General features: G+C 45.6%; 1 protein-coding gene across 3 annotated transcripts in view; it reads right to left on the reverse strand.

The window, feature by feature from the left end:
• Positions 1-19,082, reverse strand: part of FPGS (folylpolyglutamate synthase) — a 32,368-nt gene that overhangs the window by 4,872 nt on the left and 8,414 nt on the right. For all 3 annotated transcript variants that reach the window (XR_014785915.1, XM_084821062.1, XM_084821061.1), the window contains 12 exons: positions 19,000-19,053; positions 16,962-17,026; positions 15,102-15,216; positions 14,192-14,269; positions 13,201-13,262; positions 11,713-11,815; positions 10,565-10,642; positions 9,065-9,212; positions 6,838-6,939; positions 4,809-4,959; positions 2,708-2,783; positions 136-202 (listed from right to left, as the gene is read on the reverse strand). Coding sequence is in view for 2 of the 3 variants with exons in the window: in XM_084821062.1 (XP_084677188.1) it covers positions 136-202; positions 2,708-2,783; positions 4,809-4,959; positions 6,838-6,939; positions 9,065-9,212; positions 10,565-10,642; positions 11,713-11,815; positions 13,201-13,262; positions 14,192-14,269; positions 15,102-15,216; positions 16,962-17,026; positions 19,000-19,053 (1,099 nt within the window). In the remaining variant the exon portion in view is untranslated. The remainder of the gene's footprint in view (positions 1-135; positions 203-2,707; positions 2,784-4,808; positions 4,960-6,837; positions 6,940-9,064; positions 9,213-10,564; positions 10,643-11,712; positions 11,816-13,200; positions 13,263-14,191; positions 14,270-15,101; positions 15,217-16,961; positions 17,027-18,999; positions 19,054-19,082) is intronic.

A 19,082-nucleotide genomic window follows, 5' to 3' on the forward strand; every position in this document is an offset into this window, starting at 1 on the left:
AGTTGTATTCCAAAACATCTGGAAAGCAAAAGGATCCTTTCAGAGGGAGAGGAATTACCATCCTAAAATTGTAACATGGGTACTGTGGCCATTTCTTCGAGGGGTTTGCCAGCCAAGCCTAGCCTTAAAACCAACCTGCATTCCCCACAGTAGACACCTCGGTGAAATTGGGGCAGAAAACGGCATAGTCAAAGTGGCAAGGCTGAAAATATAATAGAAATGAAGATCAGCAGGAGTATAAAAGAAGTGTAGATTTATTTCCATTTATTTATTTATTTATTTATTTTCTTTCCACTTATTTCCTATATTGGAACTCTTAAAATTTATGATAAAATTCCAACCAAGTACAGTTGCTTATATTTTTTCTAATTAAGACACCTTTACATACAAAGTGACATACACTCGCACACACTCTTTTTATGTGTTGCCTAACTTGTATTTTTACTTAAGTTAGGTATTGTGCTCCTACTTAGGACGTTTTACCGTAGATAAACAGTATCTACAGCACTGTAGATACTGTTCCTTAAGCCTATCAGTTATAGACTAAGATTTATAATCACCAAATTCCTTTGTTTCTTTATTGATTTTGATTTATTATTATGTACATTGTTTTTCATCCTTTTGTTGCATTTATTTTGTTGACTTTATTTCAAAATAAAATAAAACTTCGTGGGGGAAAAAAGAAGAAAAAGAGAAGTGTAGATACAGCATACCGAAAAGAGCATGGGGTAAGTCCTACTTGGACTGTCCCACTTCAGGTAGTATGTGTATATATGTGTGTGTGTGTGTGGGAAGGGTGGAATCATATCTTTCCATGCTCCTCGATGCTTTGCATGTAGAAAACTAGCATGTCAGGGAAAAAGGTTTTACCCTGACAGCCTACTTTTTCATGCGCAGGAAATTTTCTTTCGATACAAAGGGGCTTTTCAAGGTCATCTCTGCAAGAGGAACTCATCTTGTCACCTAAAAACACCTCCTGCCCCGCAGGCTGAGCCCACCTCAGTGAAGCCAACCAAATCTTTGTTCTGCTCTTCAAGAGCTCCAAGGAAGGCAGTTCCACAGCAACTCTATGCACTCAGTGCTGCTTTTATCCATTCAGCAAGAGGATGGGTGAGCAGACCAGGCTTGTGGGCTTTTAAGTTTTTGCTGCTGTTAAAACTACTGGGATTAGAAATCCTCGTCGATCTAGCGCAAATCACCCAGAGATCTACCAGTAGATACCAAACTACCTTCTGCCCACCCCTGAGTTAGAGAACCCCATCTAAGACCCAATTCAAAAACATTTTAGCTACGTTCACACCCCTCGTCTGTCACCTCATCTGCCAAGAGGGCCACAACCAGAGGCCAGCATCTTTCCGCCTTCTCTTGCTCCCACTGCAAGTAAACCCAACTCTTCCTGTTTTTCCTCCTAGGACAGAGCCTCAGGATCTCCACGCACGTGTGCCCATCTTGATCTCTTATAGCAGAGGAGGGAGGATCACCAGGCCTCCAGAGAAAACAGGAAGGGTTGATCTCACTGCAGCTTTCCTGGGAAGTCCCTTTTTCTTTTCTTTTTAAAATTTCTCCCACCTGAGATTTCCAAGAGATGAGGGGGCCTTCCCGGTTGTGAAATGCTCTCCCATCCCAGGGTGGCGTGCTTGACACCAGCTCGGTGCTTTCAACACTGGGCAAAGATTTCCAGGGCCTTTTAAATTAAAGGTCACGCGAGGCTTGTTTTTATTCTGTGCTGGAGTGTGTGCGTTTATATTTTCCTCTGCTGTTGGTTTGTTCAACCCACCCACCCCAGTCTGTTGGCTGTCCTGAAAGCCACATTTAGTATTTATTTATTTAAAAGATTTATAAGGCGCCGTTCAAGATAAATCCTCCCAAAGTGACGTACGACAAAATCTAAAACACAAAACCCAACAAAACAATAATAAAACCAATGTGACTAAAAGATCAAAACTGATAACTAAAACCGGATGGCACCTTTTACGCAAAGGCATCCAATAAAGTCTTAACTCAGTTACAGGCCAAGGCAACCAGGAGAATTTTTAGGGCCCGCTTGAAAGCCTGTTATCCAGTGTGCCAGCATTTTCAAAGCTGTTTAGTTTTGTTTATTTTGGTTACGTTTAACGGTTGCTCCAGGCAGAAGGAATTAAGTCATTTTTAGTAAGAATGCTCTAGTATTTTTAAACTGTGGGTTACTCTCTGGGTTCTTTGTGCTGCTTTCTGTATTACGGTTTGGTGATATCTTAGACATACCTGGGAGATTACTGAAAATTAACACGAGGTTGTTTTATTTCTTTATATGTTTCAGAACGTAGGAGGGAATATCCTTTCCCCCCTTTTCTTTTATGCAGTTACCAGCTGCATGGTGTGGATCTCTGTTCCTGTATATATAACAACTGCTGGTTAATTGATTTTTTTATAGTCTATATTTATTTGGTTATTTGGGTATGGCATGTCATTTCAGGTATCTCTACGCGTGTGTATTTTGCTTTTCAGGTTCCAGGTAGGAATTCTAACGTCGTGTTAATTTTGTTTTAGTAAGGGCTGTAACAATTGTTTATATTATTATCTTTATCTGAAGAGGCTCAGATTGGTCAAAACACACTTGGGATACTGGTATGGTGAATCTCTACCTTGGATTTGGATGTCAATTGGAACCAAGTCCCACAATAGGGTGGGGTGTGTTTTTTTTAAGTAAGTCGACAGAAACTCTCACCACCAGCAGCTTGAGCAGAGCGGCAGTATCCCGGTCTCCCGTCACGTTGAAGAGCAGCACGCGGACCTCGGAGCCACTTCAAACCCAAGGAAAGAGACAGGATTGCTATCAGCCCCCCACACAGCCAAGGCAAGAAGATTCCCACCCCAGAAAAACAGTCCTGCTGGATCAGCCCAGAATGAAGATCCACTTAGCGCAGTTTCCTGTTCTCAAAGAGCAGCCAGCCGGATGCCTGTGGGAAGCCCCTAAGCAGGGAAGTGGCTTCTTTGTACCCCAGAACGTGGTATTTAGAGGTACAGATGGAACTGCAACAAAATGTTGCAGCATGAAGTGTTCAGGATTCCAACCCTTTCCCACAATACTCCACTCCATTCCATTCCCCCTGCCCTACGTTTTCCACTCCCTGTCCCACAACAGCCAATCAGCATTCTCTGGTCACTGCACACATTCAGTCCTCATTGGACTGTTTTTTGGGTTACCCTCACCCATTAGGGTTTTTTTTCCCTTGAAGTTTTTTCTTGTGTACTTCTTCAAAACTTGGGATTCCTCAGACCCTACAACTACCCTCTTGTGTGTGGGTGGCGCCATTTTGGCTGCCTAAGAATCGGCACGCAGGTAATGAATTCGCTGTTAGCGTGTAACAAGGCTAGGGAACTCGGTGCCCTCGAGAAGTTTTCAACCCCTACACCACCTCTAATCCCTGACCACTGGGACTCATGGGAGTTGTAGTCCCAAACATCTGGTGGGCACCAGTTGTCTACCAATGGTGTATAGGATATTTATTTCATCCCCATTTTCTTAGGCCGAAGAAAACACCTTGACCACACCTTTCTAGCCAGTATCAATCCACAAGGAGAAGGCGTACACCTAGAAAAAGTACGTGGCTGCAACTGGACAGCGAAGCCCAGGGCATGGGATTTGGCAGTACAAAAAAAAGCATGTATTCCAGCCCTTGCAAAACCTCAGAAATAGATGCTAAAAAAACATAAACTTTCTAGTAGGACTTTGAGATAAGTAACTCTTACAAAAGGGCTGGGCAACTTCAGACACTTACCCTTCATAGGCTGCACTCATGCTGTTGCTGAAATTTAACAGTGGGGTGGCAGCAAAAAAAGGAAGGCAACAAATTGCAAAAAAAGGAAGGCAACAAATTGGGGCAGCACCAGAGCCTGGCAGGGGCTGCATGCAGGCTGTGCATTACCCAGCCCTGTCTTACAACCTGCCTCTGAGCAAGAATGAATAATAAAGTAGTACATTTCTGGCTCTCAGTTCCTCCACCAAATCCTGCAGATACTTTGAAAACCAAAACCTTATCTTATATAAGAATACAGTAGTGTAAGGCTTACAGTTAGAGATCTACCAGACTGCTTTTGCTCATTTTTGTTTTAAACTGAAACCTCAGCAGTGCAGGCGTGCAGAAAATTTTGAAACTTCGAAAAAGTTCAAAGCTCCAGCTTTGGGCAGCTTGAGAAGGGAGAGGGATGAGGTGAAAGGGAGCTTAATGCATATGCCCCACACTGTGCATGTAATGTAACATGTGACACAGTGTGTGTATGCACGTGTAACAATGCTTCCTCTTGTGAGCTCTTAGAGTGCTGGGCCAATGAAAGGACAGGCACAGAATGTTGGGAAAGGGGCTGAAGAAAAGTCAGTTAGTGATTATTAGAGGAAGAGGAAGGGAAGATGAGGAGAAAGAGCTAGAAGGACATCAGAGGGAGAAGAGAGAGAAAGATCTTACATCACATGTTTTTGACCTGAAGCTTCAAGAAATGGTAAACAATCTTTTAAAAAACGAGTATCTTTTTTTTGTTTTCACCTTTGCCGGTTTATTTGTACGTTTATTTTAAAAGTGTAAAGTTTTCCAGTCACAAGGGAAAGGGGCAAACATATTTTTAACCAGTCATTCTGAAACTACTAGCCCCGTGGTGACCCAGGATTTGCATTAGTACATAATAAACAAATGGACAATATATGCTTGATACCAATTCCCAGAACTTGGAGGGTCTATAAAGTTTGGATCAAGGAGACTCTAACCAACAGCCTCCACCCCAACCACCTTAACCCAGGCTCAGAACAAGAGGACTTCCCCAGCCCCACTTACTCCGCAGGCTTCTCCTCGTTGAGGGCCGCTTGGCGAAACCAGTGGACACAGGCCTGGATGCTGCTGGTGGTGTGGGCTCCGTCGATGTACCATGTCACGGGACCGTGATGCAGCATCTGGTTGCGGCCAAGCCACACCGTGGCCTGCAGCCCTGGGGATCAAGACAGAGCACGGGGACAGCTGAGCAAACGTCCCCAGATGACAAGACGCGCTGGCCTTAAGGCATCCTGCGAATCTGAGATTTGCAGGCACTAGACACAGGGCCTTTACAGTGGTGGCCCCAAAGAAGTGGAACTCCCTTTCCCAATAAAGATGTGTTTTCAGCTTCATCTTTATGGGCTTTCGAAATGGGGCTTTGAAAACCCATTTGCTTTTTTATCTGCTTTCAGCCAAGATGCAACGCTGCTGTTTTTTAAATTATGTTGGGTGCAATCCTATGCATGCTTAGGCAGAAAAAGCCCTGCAACTCCCAGCATGCCCCAGCCAGCTATGCTGGCTGGGGCAATGCTGGGAGTTGTAGGACTTTTTTCTGTCTAAACATGCATAGGATTGCGCCCCTTATTGTTTAAACTGCTCCCAATTTCTTTCTAAACTGGCTCAATACCAGCACTGGCCTGGGCTGTACAATGTTTTTAGCCTGGTCGTTTAGTGTGATGCAGTCGTGAGAGTGTGTTGGGAAGCTTTTGTAGATGTACGTCAGCTGCCTTGCGAGGACTTTGCCCTGAAAGGCAACACGGAAATATCTGAAACAAATGAACTGGAAGTTCCCTTTAGCTATTGTGGCTAATGGCCCTGATAGAGCAATCTTGTCCCCGTGAAATCTGGCCACAAAAGCACACCTTACTGATTTCGTGCTGAATGAGCCTTTAACATGCCCGGAGAAGATGCAGCCACTATGTGACAATTCTTTGAAGCAGAATTGTACAGTAAATGCCCCCACTCCCTATTCTACTGTCTCCGTGCCAAGGGAAGCAATGCAACTGCATACAACACATGGATTCTTGGCAGGCCCTAAGGACTGGACTGCCCTTCTCCTGGAGACATATGCAGGGTAACTTCTGGTAGCAGAAACAATGCTTAAAATTTGACTTGGCTTTTGATGGCCTGGAGCAAGGCAAAAGTGGGTTTTAATAACTGTAATCGATTTGTATGAGTTTCGCATATGACCACCACCCTAAACCTTGGCTAAAAAATTTCTGGATTGAGCAGTAACCTTAAGGCTAGGGAAGTTGAAATGTTGATCGGCCATTCACACACACAGCAGCTAAGCTTCTTTAACTGTAGGTGCTGCCGATCAAACCCAGAGCCTTCCACGTATTTTAAGAACTGGCGCCTGAGTTTGCTTTTTCCCCTCTTCCCTCCAAATCCTGTTTTCCTTTTGTGCTGTGTCCTTTAGATTGCAGGAGCAAGAACAATCTTGTTTCGACTGATCACGTGTAACCCACTTTGGGAGCATTCCCAGCTGAAGAGCAGGATAAAAATGCTTTAAATAAGGAAATGGAAAGCAAGAACCCCGACTCCCACTCCCTTTCTCCTTTGTCTGATGCTGAAATGGATCGAAGAAGCACAAACATACCAAGTCAATTGTTTGAATATTCAAAAGAAATTGCCTGGTAGGGAATCTCCACTCCAAAAAGGGATATGTGCTTCCCATTTTTTCCATCATGTTTTATGAGGGAGGAAACCACCATCACCATGGAGGCCTTGGTGCAACCAATCAAATATTCTGCATCTGCTCTTTTCCCACCCCCTCCCTTGTGTTCCATCAGTCTTCTTGTTTGAGGACAACCCCTTTGGCGCTCCTTGGTGGAAGAGCCAGGGAGGCTAAAAAAGCGTCCACACTCTTGTTTTCCTTATCAGGGAAAGAAGCCGTTTGCTCCAGGCCGAAACACTGTTTGCCGAAAGTCAAGGGCAGTGGCGGGGCACAAGAAACACAGCTTGAGCGACGGAGGCCTGCGATCCATTTTTAGGATTCGAACACAGAGGTGCCAAGGAAGGAAAGAAAGGATGTGGAGGAGGAGAGCCTTACCTTGCACCATCGCTTTGTCTGGCTTGAAGACAGGGGCCAAGGGTGGAGGTCTTTTCGCTGACAGTTCTGAGCTTGGCCATGGGGTCTTCAACTCCCCGATATCTGCCCAGACACAGGGCCCACCACCACTTTCGTCAGTCAGTCACTTCAGCTACAATCCTACACATGCTTTATTTTTTATTTATATCCCACAACCTTCAGCTGGAGAAGTGCCACAGATCTTTACCCGCAAATATACGAGCCTTTAAAGGTAGTGTGTTATTGTTTTTTTAAGGTTCCTCTAAGAGTGCAATCCTATGCATGTTTAGACAAGAAAATCATAGCTGGCTGGGGCATGCTGGGAATTGTAGGACTTTTTTCCTATCTGAACAGACATAGGATTGTGCCCTAAATCTTTTTATCTGTTGTACCCAAACTGGGATTTTTTAAAAAAATAATTTATTTCAATATTAAAAACAAGACAGAACCCAAACCATAAATTTTACACACACAGTTGTAATAGTATGTATGTATACTAAACAAACTTCAATAAATGGGTTATACCTGTGTACGCGGCTTATTCTGTCAATATCGAAAAGCCATTAAGAAATTAATTCTTTCACCTCTGTATGAATTCATACTTAATTCTTTCACCTCTGTATGAAGTCATACTTAATTCTTTCACCTGTGTATGAATTAAGAAATTAATTCTTTCACCTGCATATGCGGTTTATTCTGTCAATACTGAAAAGCCATTAAATTAATTTTTCCACCTGTGTATGAATTAAGAAATTAATTCTTTCACCTGTGTATGAATTAAGAAATTAATTCTTCCACCTGTGTATGAATTAAGAAATTAATTCTTTCACCTGTGTATGAATTAAGAAATTAATTCTTTCACCTGCATATGCGGTTTATTCTGTCAATACTGAAAAGCCATTAAGAAATTAATTCTTCCACCTTTGTATGAATTAAGAAATTAATTCTTTCACCTGTGTATGAATTAAGAAATTAATTCTTTCACTTTCATATGCGGTTTATTCTGTCAATACTGAAAAGCCATTAAGAAATTAATTCTTCCACCTGTGTATGAATTAAGAAATTAATTCTTTCACCTGTGTATGAATTAAGAAATTAATTCTTTCACCTGCGTATGCGGTTTATTCTGTCAATACTGAAAAGCCATTAAGAAATTAATTCTTCCACCTGTGTATGAATTAAGAAATTAATTCTTTCACCTGTGTATGAATTAAGAAATTAATTCTTTCACCTGCGTATGCGGCTTATTCTGTCAATATTGAAAAGTCATTAAGAAATTAATTCTTCCACCTGTGTATGAATTAAGAAATTCATTCTTTCACCTGTGTATGAATTAAGAAATTAATTCTTTCACCTGCATATGCGGTTTATTCTGTCAATACTGAGAAGCCATTAAGAAATTAATTCTTCCACCTGTGTATGAATTAAGAAATTAATTCTTCCACCTGTGTATGAATTAAGAAATTAATTCTTTCACCTGCATATGCGGCTTATTCTGTCAATATTGAAAAGTCATTAAGAAATTAATTATTTCACCTGTGTATGAATTAAGAAATTAATTATTTCACCTGTGTATGAATTAAGAAATTAATTATTTCACCTGCGTATGCAGCTTATTCTGTCAATACTGAAAAGCCATTAAGAAATTAATTCTTTCACCTGTGTATGAATTAAGAAATTAATTCTTCCACCTGTGTATGAATTAAGAAATTAATTCTTCCACCTGTGTATGAATTAAGAAATTAATTCTTTCACCTGCATACGCGGCTTATTCTGTCAATATTGAAAAGCTTTCATCCATTAAGAAAAATCTACTGCTTCTGCTTCCCTTCCTTTACTCTTCAGTGATTAGTCAGCTTAGACATAACAGATGAGTTGTGTACATTTTATCTTCCCAATCTTCTAGGGAAAGAGTGGAGGTCGAGTTCCACTTTGTGGCGTAACACACTCCTGCAGCCACCATGATCATATAACTCGGCCTTTCTCCAGCCTGGGGCCCTCCAGATGGTTTGGGACTACAACTCCCAGCATTCCTGACCACTGGCCATGCTGGCAGGTGCTGATGGGAGTTGAGGAAGCCCAAAACATCTGGAGAGCACCAGGTTGAGGAAGGTTGAAGGACCTGATCATTTCATGCTACTGATCGGGGGGCTTTTTAATGGAGACAGAGATTTCCCACGGGAAGGGATACAAAATGGCTTCCCCTTACCCGAATAGCCGTGCTGCCCAAGCCACAAGCGGGAGAGCTGGAGGGCCAAAGCAGCGTTTGAGCGCTGGTGGTCGCCTGCCAAACCCAGCCGAAGGGGTCTGTCGCCATCCTCAAAGGCATCCAAGTCAGGACACAGATAGAGCGGGCTCTGCAGAAGCAAAGGGCCACCCATGTTAACCACACCGCCACACATAGGCCACTCTGGGAGGACCCACGCCACATCGGCCTTGTCTTAACAACTCGCCTAGTCGCCATAAGAGACAAGCAACTCCGTGCAGGCGAATGCACAGCCTTCCATGCAGGGGAGTGAGCGGGCTAGCGGAAGGGGGACAGATCGCTCCGCCCATTCTCTGCCAGCCTGCCAGGTTTCCACACTGGCTATCGAGGAAGGGAAACTCCTTCCTCCCTGGCTGGCGGGGAAACATAGTGGGTGGCGGGGGAGGTTGCGCTGCTCCTCCTCCGCCATCCCGCTGCCTTCCCGCGCTGGCTGCGGAAGAAGGCGAGCCCCTTCCTCCACAGATGAGAGACGCAGGTGAGAGACACACCTCCTCTCCTAGCCCACTTGTAGAAGGCTTCTTTTGTTTTTTGCTACTGGCCGGCTAAGAGGCCAGTAAAACACACGTTAAGCCAGTAACCCTTCCAGCCTTATGCAGAAGGTTGCACTGCACGTCGAGTCCCCGGTGGATTGTGGGCCTGGGAAAAGGCGATTCCCAGGCCTTGCGACAGCGACACAGATAGAGGGACACCAATCGAACCATCGCGGCTTTCCTCTCCAAAGCCCGCGAGGGCCACTGTTCCGAAAAGGGAATAAAAGCAGCAACCTTTTCGCCCCCGAGGGCCACGTGTGGCGGTGGCTGGTCAGCTGGGAGCCACACAGGCACACCAGTGCCTGCACGCAGGCAAGCACACAGACGCACACCCCCTTCCTCCTGGTCCCTCTCCCAAACACTCACACTCGCTCCCCATCCACCATCTCAGCACACAGGAGTGGGGAAGCTTAAACAAGGGAGGGGCTGTAGCTCCATGGCAGAGCCCCCGCTTTCCATGCAGACGGTCCTTGGTTCGATCCCCGCCAGCATCTCCAGGCAGGGCTGGAAAAATTTCTGCCTGAAACCCTGGAGAGCCGCTGCTGCCAGTCAGTGTCGACAATACTGGGCTGGATGGACCCAGGGTCTGATTTGGTGCAAGGCAGCTTCCTAGGTTCCTAAACTGCTCCTCCCTTCGCACTGGTATCACGTCACTCACACCTCCCACCCCGCGCTAATAGTGAATGAGTTGAGCAAGAGAGGAGGTGCAGAGGGGGGCTCTCTCTGTGTGCCCTCTTCCCCCCAGAAATCGTATAACTCCCCTTCAGAACCACCTTACCCAGTAAAATCAAAGCAGTGTCGGCGGGGGGTGGGGGGGGATTTGGTGGCATGAGAACACAGAAGGCCTCCAAGTGGCCTGCAGGTTGCCCATGTGGGCTAACGGCACACATTTGTGCTTTGTGGAACACCTTACCGAACTCTTCTGGGCTCGTTCCCTCAGAACATCTAACGGCCGCTCTGGCTGCGGTACTGTGAAGGCTGGCACGCCAGGCTGAAAAGGAAGCCGAGGGGTGACCAGAGATCAGCCTCAGAGCTCCGTAAAAGGGCGCACACAGAGTTTCTGCTCCCAGATTCAGCTAGTCTTTTCACCCCCACCTCCCACAGTTAACCATAAGTGAATGGGGGGGGGGCGCGCACATAATTTCTGCATGGGCTGAGCAAGGCAGCATTCTGCAATGACAATGCAAAATTCCAGGGATCTTTGCTCGTGTGTGTGGGTGTGTTTGTTTGCTTAAAAGAGGTAAGTTTCTGGGCCTCGTGGTGACAAAAGAAAACTAAACAGGTTGCTAAGGACAAGAAGCTACCATGCTGGCTAGGGATGCTGGAGGTTGAAGTCCCACATGTCTGTGTCCCACACTGCTAGACTCGTTTGTTAGTTAACTGCTTTAACTCTATTATGACCTTAAAAAAAGGAAAGCTCGTGGCGGGCTTTCCTTTGTGAGAGGTTTTTAAGCAGAGGTTGGATGGCCACCTATAAGGGATACTGCAGCAGCTGATTTCCTGCATCAACAAGGGGATAGACTAGATGACCTTTGGGCTTCCTTCCAACACGGATCGCATAAAACAGATGTTTCCATATTCATAAGATTGCAGAGGAATTGCCAACCTGTCGCTCCCCATCCCTAGTACAGAACGGCGTTCTTTTTGGCAGGAGAATGAAATGGTTGAATTCTAGACTGCACAAAGTACGTATTTTTCCAGTCCTTCCCTCCACCCCCACCCCATCATGTAAAAAGCTCTGTGCATAACACAAACAATTTATCAGAGAGGGGGTTGTGCTAATCCTCCCTCCCTGACATGCTAGCTTACTGCATGGAGGGAGTTTTTTACAGGGAGCCTTAAAAGAAAAAAATGATGCACCACCCACTGGAAGTGGCACGGTCCAGAATTCTACCACTTCATTGTGTGTGGACCGGCTCTCAGAACTGCTCCGAGCTGTCAGAACTTGGTCCCAGAGGAGTAGGATGGCGGGATTTGGAACACTGCTTTTAAGCTTAATTCTCTATTCAGGCCACTGTGCAAGCAGGTCTCTCCACAGAGCGCCCCAGGGCACCATTTTACCTTGAAGATGCCACCCTTCTGCCAGGCAATCTTCTCAATGGTGTCGCCCAGGATGCTGGTGTGGTCGATGCCCAGCGAGGAGACCCCACAGACCACTGGCTTCCTGCGAGGACAAGAAGGAAGGTGAACAAAGGAAGGCCTCCCTCGGCACAGAGGCTCTGGTGAAACAGCCACAAGTCTCAGGAAAAGGTGGCATACACCAAGAACAACACACACAACCGCTTAGCAAGCACAGGGGCCAACGCTCCAGCTGAGGTAGCTGGCATGACAACGGCACGGTGTGTTGCAGGTTTAGGGCTGTGTCAAGCTTGCCTACTTCCCCCACTGGGCGGAAGTGGTGTTATCATGCTACCTGGGCATGGCTTGGCTCCAAACGCTGCCACTCGAGTCCTCCCCTCCTGGAACGGCCTCCATCCCACCTGTCCACATCTCAGGGTGAGTGGTGAGACAGCACAGCCCCTCCATCAGAGCGCCGGGCCCATTTGGCTTCCCCCCTCCCAAAATGGGATCCCTCTGCAGCCATTCCACCTGACCACTACCTGACTTTGTTAGATAACAGTTTTGAAACCCAGCCTTGGTTATTCTCCCCTATTAGATTGCAAGCCATTCTTACAAAATGTAAACCTCCTTGAGTGCCTTGGCAGAAAGCAAAACGTAGCAAAACATACAAACGGGGCACAAATGGCCAGCAGGAATGATCTGTTTGGGAAACTGTGCCAGTATGGGGCACCCACCTGTTGGGAATCATAGAATAGTAGGGTTGGAAGGGGCCTACAAGACCATCAAGTCCAACCCCCTGCTCAGTGCAGGAATCCAAGTCAGAGCATCCCTGACAGGTGGCTGTCCAGCCTCGTCTTGAACGCCTCCAGTGTGGGAGAGCCCACCACCGCCCTAGGGAATGGGTTCCATTGTCATATTGCTCTAACAGTCAGGAAGTTTTCCTTATGTTCAGCTGGAATCTGGCTTCCTGTCACTTGAGCCCATGATTCCATGTCCTGCACTCTGGGATGATGGAGAAGAGATGCTGGCCTTCCTCTCTGTGACAGCCTTTCAAGTCCTTGAACAGCGCTACCCTGTCTCCCCTCAGTCTTCTCTTCTCAAGGCTAAACATGCCCAGTTCTTTCAGTCTCTCCTCACAGGGCTTTGTTTCCAGTCCCCTGAGCATCTTCGTTGCCCTCCTCTGAGCCCTCTCCAGCTTGTCTGCATCCTTCTTAAAGCGTGGCGCCCAGAACTGGACACGGTACACCAGATGAGGCCTAACCAGTGCTGAGTAGAGGCGGGAGGTGGGTAGAGAGGTGGGAACTTCAAAAGGATGGACAAGAACACACCAACAGAATCCTTCAATGGAAACTAAATGTGCTGAGCAAAGTTGGGGGAGAAGGGAGCCACCCACAGGACAGCTAATGGTCCTTTTGCAAGATGGCGTATCCAAGCATTTCCTATCCAGACAGTGAACACCATTTCAATCCCCCCGCCCCCCAACCGCACCTGATGATATTGGTACAGTCATACGCGCCGCCAATGCCGACTTCCATGACAGCCAGATCAACCTGGAAAGAACAAGAAAGGAGATCAGCAAGACAGAGGCCATCCCACAAACCGGGAGCAGGGAAGCTGCAAGCCTCCAGACGTTGCTGGACTACAGATCCCCAGCCACTGACCATGCTGGCTGAGGGTGATGGGAATTGGGAGTGTAACAACATCTGGAGAGCCAACAGGCTCCCCTCCCCTGCCATAAATCCTAAGCAAGCAAAAAGCTCATGAATCCCATGACACAGAAAAGGGTAAGAACAGAATCACTCTGTGTGTGTGTGTGTGTGTGTGTCGTTTCTAGACTGAAGTCAGCTGGCCACGTCATTTGTTCTTTAATTCTAATGGTAAACTGGAGGCAATAGAGGTCGTTATTCAGGGTGGATGAAAAGGAAAGAAAAAAAGTTTTTTTTTAATTTAGTCTTTCCATTTAAATCAGTTTTCCCCCTCCCCTCATTTTTAATGAGTTTTTTTTTAACATCTAAATTGGATTTTTGTAAAAAAGAAATGCTTTCAAATGGTAAATGCCAAGTTTCTCTTAAACAATAACTAGGTTGATATTAAATATTCTGAACAACAGCATGTTAACCCTATAGTTAATCTCCAAACCAAATCAACACATCGAGTTACAGAGCAATGCTGTACATGCCTACTCAGAAGAAAGTCCCATTGAGTTCAACGGGACTTACTCCAGGTAAATGGGTATAGGATTGCAGCCTCACACGAGGGGTTTTCCACGTATATGAAGAACTAAATTGATTATTTCTCACTTCCCAAGGGCCGCGACCCAATAACTCCTGCTAAAGGTATACACGGATCCTTACGCATCCCACTCTTTCCCATCGCAACTGGGGATCAGACAAATGGAGAAAAATGAGAAAGAGAGAGAGAAAGAGAGAGAGAGAGAGGGAGGCAGAGAGAGAGAGGCAGAGAGATTGCGCAAGCATACCTTTTCTTGCAAAAAGACATGGAAAGCCATGATGGTGAGGAAGCGGAAGTAGGCAGGCATGGCGGTGTGGTTAGAATCCTGTGGGAAAAGCAGCCTGGTTAGGAGGACCCAGAAGTCAAGTTTGGACAATCAGGGGCCCAACCCAAGCCTCTCTCTAGTTACCAATAATCAGCCCAGCTGGGTTTCCCAAGATGAGTACATTTCACAGACTTACAAACACAACTGGTTTAGGGGCTTTATGACTGATGACATTTTCATCCCACCTGTTTTATATAAATTCTAAGCCGGGGTGGGCAGAAAATAAATCGGGATCTCCTGGCTGATTGGCTGCAGATCTGCAAGAGTTGCCGATGCCCAATTGTCTTAACAGCGGCAACAAAACATTCCCCTGTCTAAATTAGGCTGCTAAAACGAAGGAAGCTGGGGGAGGAGTGAACCAGGAGTGTTTTTGTGTGTGAAACTCAAAACTTGTGCGTGTGAGCTCAGTTCTGATACTGAAAAGAAATCCTTGATCGGACCCATGTACTCAGAGACACCCTATTCCTTAATCCTACTAGCCAATAGTGGCTCAGGGCTTTCCCAAACTGGCACCCTCCATATGTGGTTGACTACAAATCCCATCAGCCCCAGCCAGCATAGCTGGTGGTCAGGGATGCTGGGAGTTGTAGTCCAAAACCTCTGGAGGAAACCAGTTTGGGAAAGCCCTGAGCCACTATTTTGCAGCTGACACTAGCAAGTGTACCCCAAGGCTCTACGCTTAAAGGGGGTGTGTGAAATCATGTCAAAATGAATAAAAACAATAAAATAGATTCTGGAAGCCTGAAGCCTGCCCACCCCTGCTCTAGGCAGAGCTGGCAAAGGCCACTGGCTACCACGGGGCATCACACTCCTGGCGAGCAGGACGACGCACCTTGGTTTCGTCCAAACGGTTGTACACCTGCCAGAAGTACTTGCTGAAAAGCTCTTTGCTGATGGGCTGCCCGTTAATCCGGATCCTCTCACGGACTTGAACCAGATGTGGAGAACTTTAAGAGAGATGGCAAGGCAGAGAGGAGATTAAGACAGATGAGGCTACGAACTCTGGGGAAGGAACTCATTATAGGCAAGAAAGGTGATGTGGCTCTTACACCTCCTGTGCAACTGAGTCAGGAAAAGCACTGCTTATATCCATCTTTAAAAGGATTCGACACGACACCCTTCCCCAACCTGCTGCCCTCCAGATGTTTTGAACGTCAACTCCCATCTGCCCCAGCCAATAGTCAGGAATGCTGGGACTTCTGGTCCAAAACATCTGGAGGGCACCTGGTTGGGGAAGGCACAATATACAGTCGTCATGACTATTAGCCCTTCATCGCTTAGTCCTTATTTGATTCTTACAGCCCGTCAGCTGGAACAATTAATACATTACCAGGATAAAACAAAACAATTGAGTTCAACTGGTTGGGCCCACACCCTTCATGAAACTTGGGATCTTTCGTTCTCTTCAAATATTGATGGATGACCATGGACTCTATTCGCGCATGAGTCTTTACGTAGTCTTAGCCTTTTAGTTTGATCATGGATTGTTTCTTCATGCAATCACTTTTATAATTCTTAGTTCTGTAGTTTTAATTAGCTAATACCCTTCTTTAGTTATAATTGATGTAAAATTAAAGCAACGTACTGTATTGAATATATCTGTGTTTGTATATACTCGTGTATATACAAATACAGATATATTCAAATACAATACGTTGCTTTAATTTTACATCGATTATAACTAAAGAAGGGTATTAGCTAATTAAAACTACAGAACTAAGAATTATAAAAGTGATTGCATGAAGAAACAATCGAGTAACAATGATGAGCATGAACCGAATATGGAAAAACACGACATCAGCTTGACAACTAAATACAGATTAGTTTGTACCACCGTGTTTCCCATAGTTACTTATGGATGTGAAAGTTGGACAATGAAGAAACAAGACAGAAAGAGAATTGATGTATTTGTGCTGTGTTGTTGGAGAAGGCTCCTGCGCATTCCTTGGACAGCTAAGATAACAAATAAGCAAGTACTGGAACGTATAAACCCAGACACGTCACTGGATGGAAAAATCATGAAACCGCGATTGACTTATTTTGGCCATGTTATGCGGAGGAACTCACTAGAAAAAGCAGTGATGCTCGGAATGGTTAGCGGCAAAAGGAAACCTGGCCGCCAAAGAACAAGATGGCTAGATACCATCACAATTGATACCAACCAGAGCATGGAAGAGCTCAAAGAAATAGTACAAGATTGGGATACGTGGAGAGAGATGATCTGTAGAATCGCCAAAAGTCGGACACCACTGAATGGATAATATCATCATATACTTGTGTGTTACGGTCTGCAGACTGAAATAAAGCAACTGACTGACTGATTGATTCAACAACCTCAGCTTCCTCGAAGGATTTCCTAGGGTTCCTTAGGGAAGCCATGTATAGAATTCTTAGCTGAGACGTCTTTCCCTGTTCAGCTTCACATCCTGACAGGATAGGACGTGAAGCAGAGTCCCATAGGAACATGGCTTCAGTCCACTATATTGTGTGCGTGGAAGACAGAGAAAAGCTTCTGTCTGGAAAGACCTCAATTTCAAAAGACCCGCCCAGTACTCTTCTTTCACCCAAGCAACTGGTTGGCACAGGAACCACCCAAGATATCCGAGTCGGGACACCACCTCTGCCCCAAGCTGCTCAAAATTCCACACGCACACACCCCAGCTCCTTGAAACCAAGAGAGGCCGAGCCATACCTGTAGAAACCAGTTTTTAAGCCGTAGTTGCGAAGAATGCGTTCTGTGAAGGCGCATGCTGAACCCTGAGGGAGAGAAAGGGGTAAAGGGATTACCAAGTGGCCAAAGCCAGTCAGACAGGTCACCACTTCTTCAGGCAAAAAGGAAAGGCCGCACCCACATGCTGCTGGTTCAAAAGAAACCCCACCTGTGCGGAGACACCTCTATGTGGCAAGAGACAGCTGGACAAAATGGCTCCCCAGTACAATACAGCTGATTTCCCCCATGTTAGGAAGTGGACTGGGTGAGGACAGGCGCCCAAGGCATTCCAGTACATGGTTGTACATTAAAATGGGGCCCAATTTCGAACTGCTTTTACTCTGTGACTTAGCAAGGGGTGCGGGAGAATGTACACCACGTGGCCAGTTTAAAGCCAGTGAAGTGGCCATACTCGAACCAGACGTGGGCATGTCTGGACAGTAGAAATGCTCTCCAGAAGTTTCCCCGACTGTCACACTTTTCCAGGTTGTATAAAGGGATTTTGTATGTATGAACTCTTCATCTTTACAATACCCTTGACAAAGGGTAGCATCCCCACTTTAGTGAAGGGGTACTGAAGGAGACAATGGTTTGCCCAAAGCCAAAGAGTGAGTCTCTGGATCACTCTGGGTGGAGAAAGAGAGAACGCGTGTGAGTGACTGAGTGAGAGAGACTGAGTGTGTGTGTGTGTGTGTGCGTGTGGGAAGACCGCAGGCGCAATCCTATGCACGTTCAGACAGAAAAAATTCCTACAGCTCTCAGCATCCCACAGCCAGCCATGCTGGCTGGGGCACGCTGGGACTTGTAGGACTTTCTTCTGTCTAAACATGCACAGGATAGCGCCCCAAGTGTGCGAGTGTGCGTGAGAATGAATGAGGCAAAAACGTTTTTCTTCAAGCAGGCCTTTGGCTTGTAAGCCAGACTCCTGAGTTAGGTGCTGTTTTTATTCTGTAACGTTTGTGGATTTTATCAGCGTTTTTAATGTATTATTGTTGTTTTTTAACAAGTTTTTATCTGTTTGCTTTTTAATGTTAGCCGCCTTGAGTGCCATTTTCTTGGTGGAAAGGAGGGATACAAATCGAGTAAGTGAAGTAAATGAATCACTTCCCACCACAAAAAGCAGTCTTGAAGCGATACAGAAATTCATGATTAATATAAGAGGAAAAACAACAACAACCCAAAAAGCAATATAAACTATAGTCAGCACAAAAATACAAATACAAATAAACACCATAAAAACATAATCTAAAAACAATACAAGATAAAATATTTCATCAACAAATAGACAAAATCTACCACCGCTCACAGCCTAGAATGAACCAACAAAAACAGCCCACAGCAGTTGGGCCAAACTAATATCCAAATGCTTGGGAAAATGCTCAGGAAAATAGGGCCTTTTCTGCTGTGATACCCCAGCTGTGGAATGAGCTCCCTAGAGAGGTTTGCCTGGCACCTAAGTTGTACTCCTTTCGGCACCAGGTGAAGATTTTTTTTTACTTTCCCCGCATTTTAGCACTCTCAAGTCTTTTAGCTCTGCTGTTTTAAATCTGCGTTTTAAATCTCTGCATTGCCGCTAGGTTTTATTCTGGTTGTACTTTTATACTGTAAAGCTTTCATATTCTATATTGTTTTATGTTGTACTCTGTGGTTTTAATTTTTGTGAACCGGCCAGAGAGCTTCAATTATTGGGCAGCATACGTAGGTAGGTAGGTAGGTAGATAGATATAAATAAATAATCAATCTTTGCCTGGCACCAACATGACAGCGTTGGTGCCAGACAAGCTTCCTGGGGGAGAGCGTTCCATAAACATGGGGCTATCGCAGAAAAGGCTCGTTCTCAAACTGACACCCCCTGGGCTTCTCTCGGAGGGGGCACACTCAGAAGGGCCTCTGAAGGTGACCCTTCAGAAGTATCAAGCCGAGAATTATCCTTTCCCAAATCTCCACAGGTCATTAGGCCTCACATTTTCCCCTTCACAACAAAGGCCGACAAAGGCATCCCGCTTGTTATTCCACTTACCTTGCCCTTTGTCCCAGTGATGTGGATGATGTTCAGCTGATCCAGGTCTTCGACCTGCCGGGCAGAAAGTGAATGTTCTTATC

The sequence above is a fragment of the Heloderma suspectum genome, chromosome 14 (genome assembly GCF_057233095.1).
Source record: "Heloderma suspectum isolate Gila_16-S chromosome 14, 16-S_ref, whole genome shotgun sequence".
In the NCBI taxonomy this organism is placed as follows: Eukaryota; Metazoa; Chordata; class Lepidosauria; order Squamata; family Helodermatidae; genus Heloderma; species Heloderma suspectum.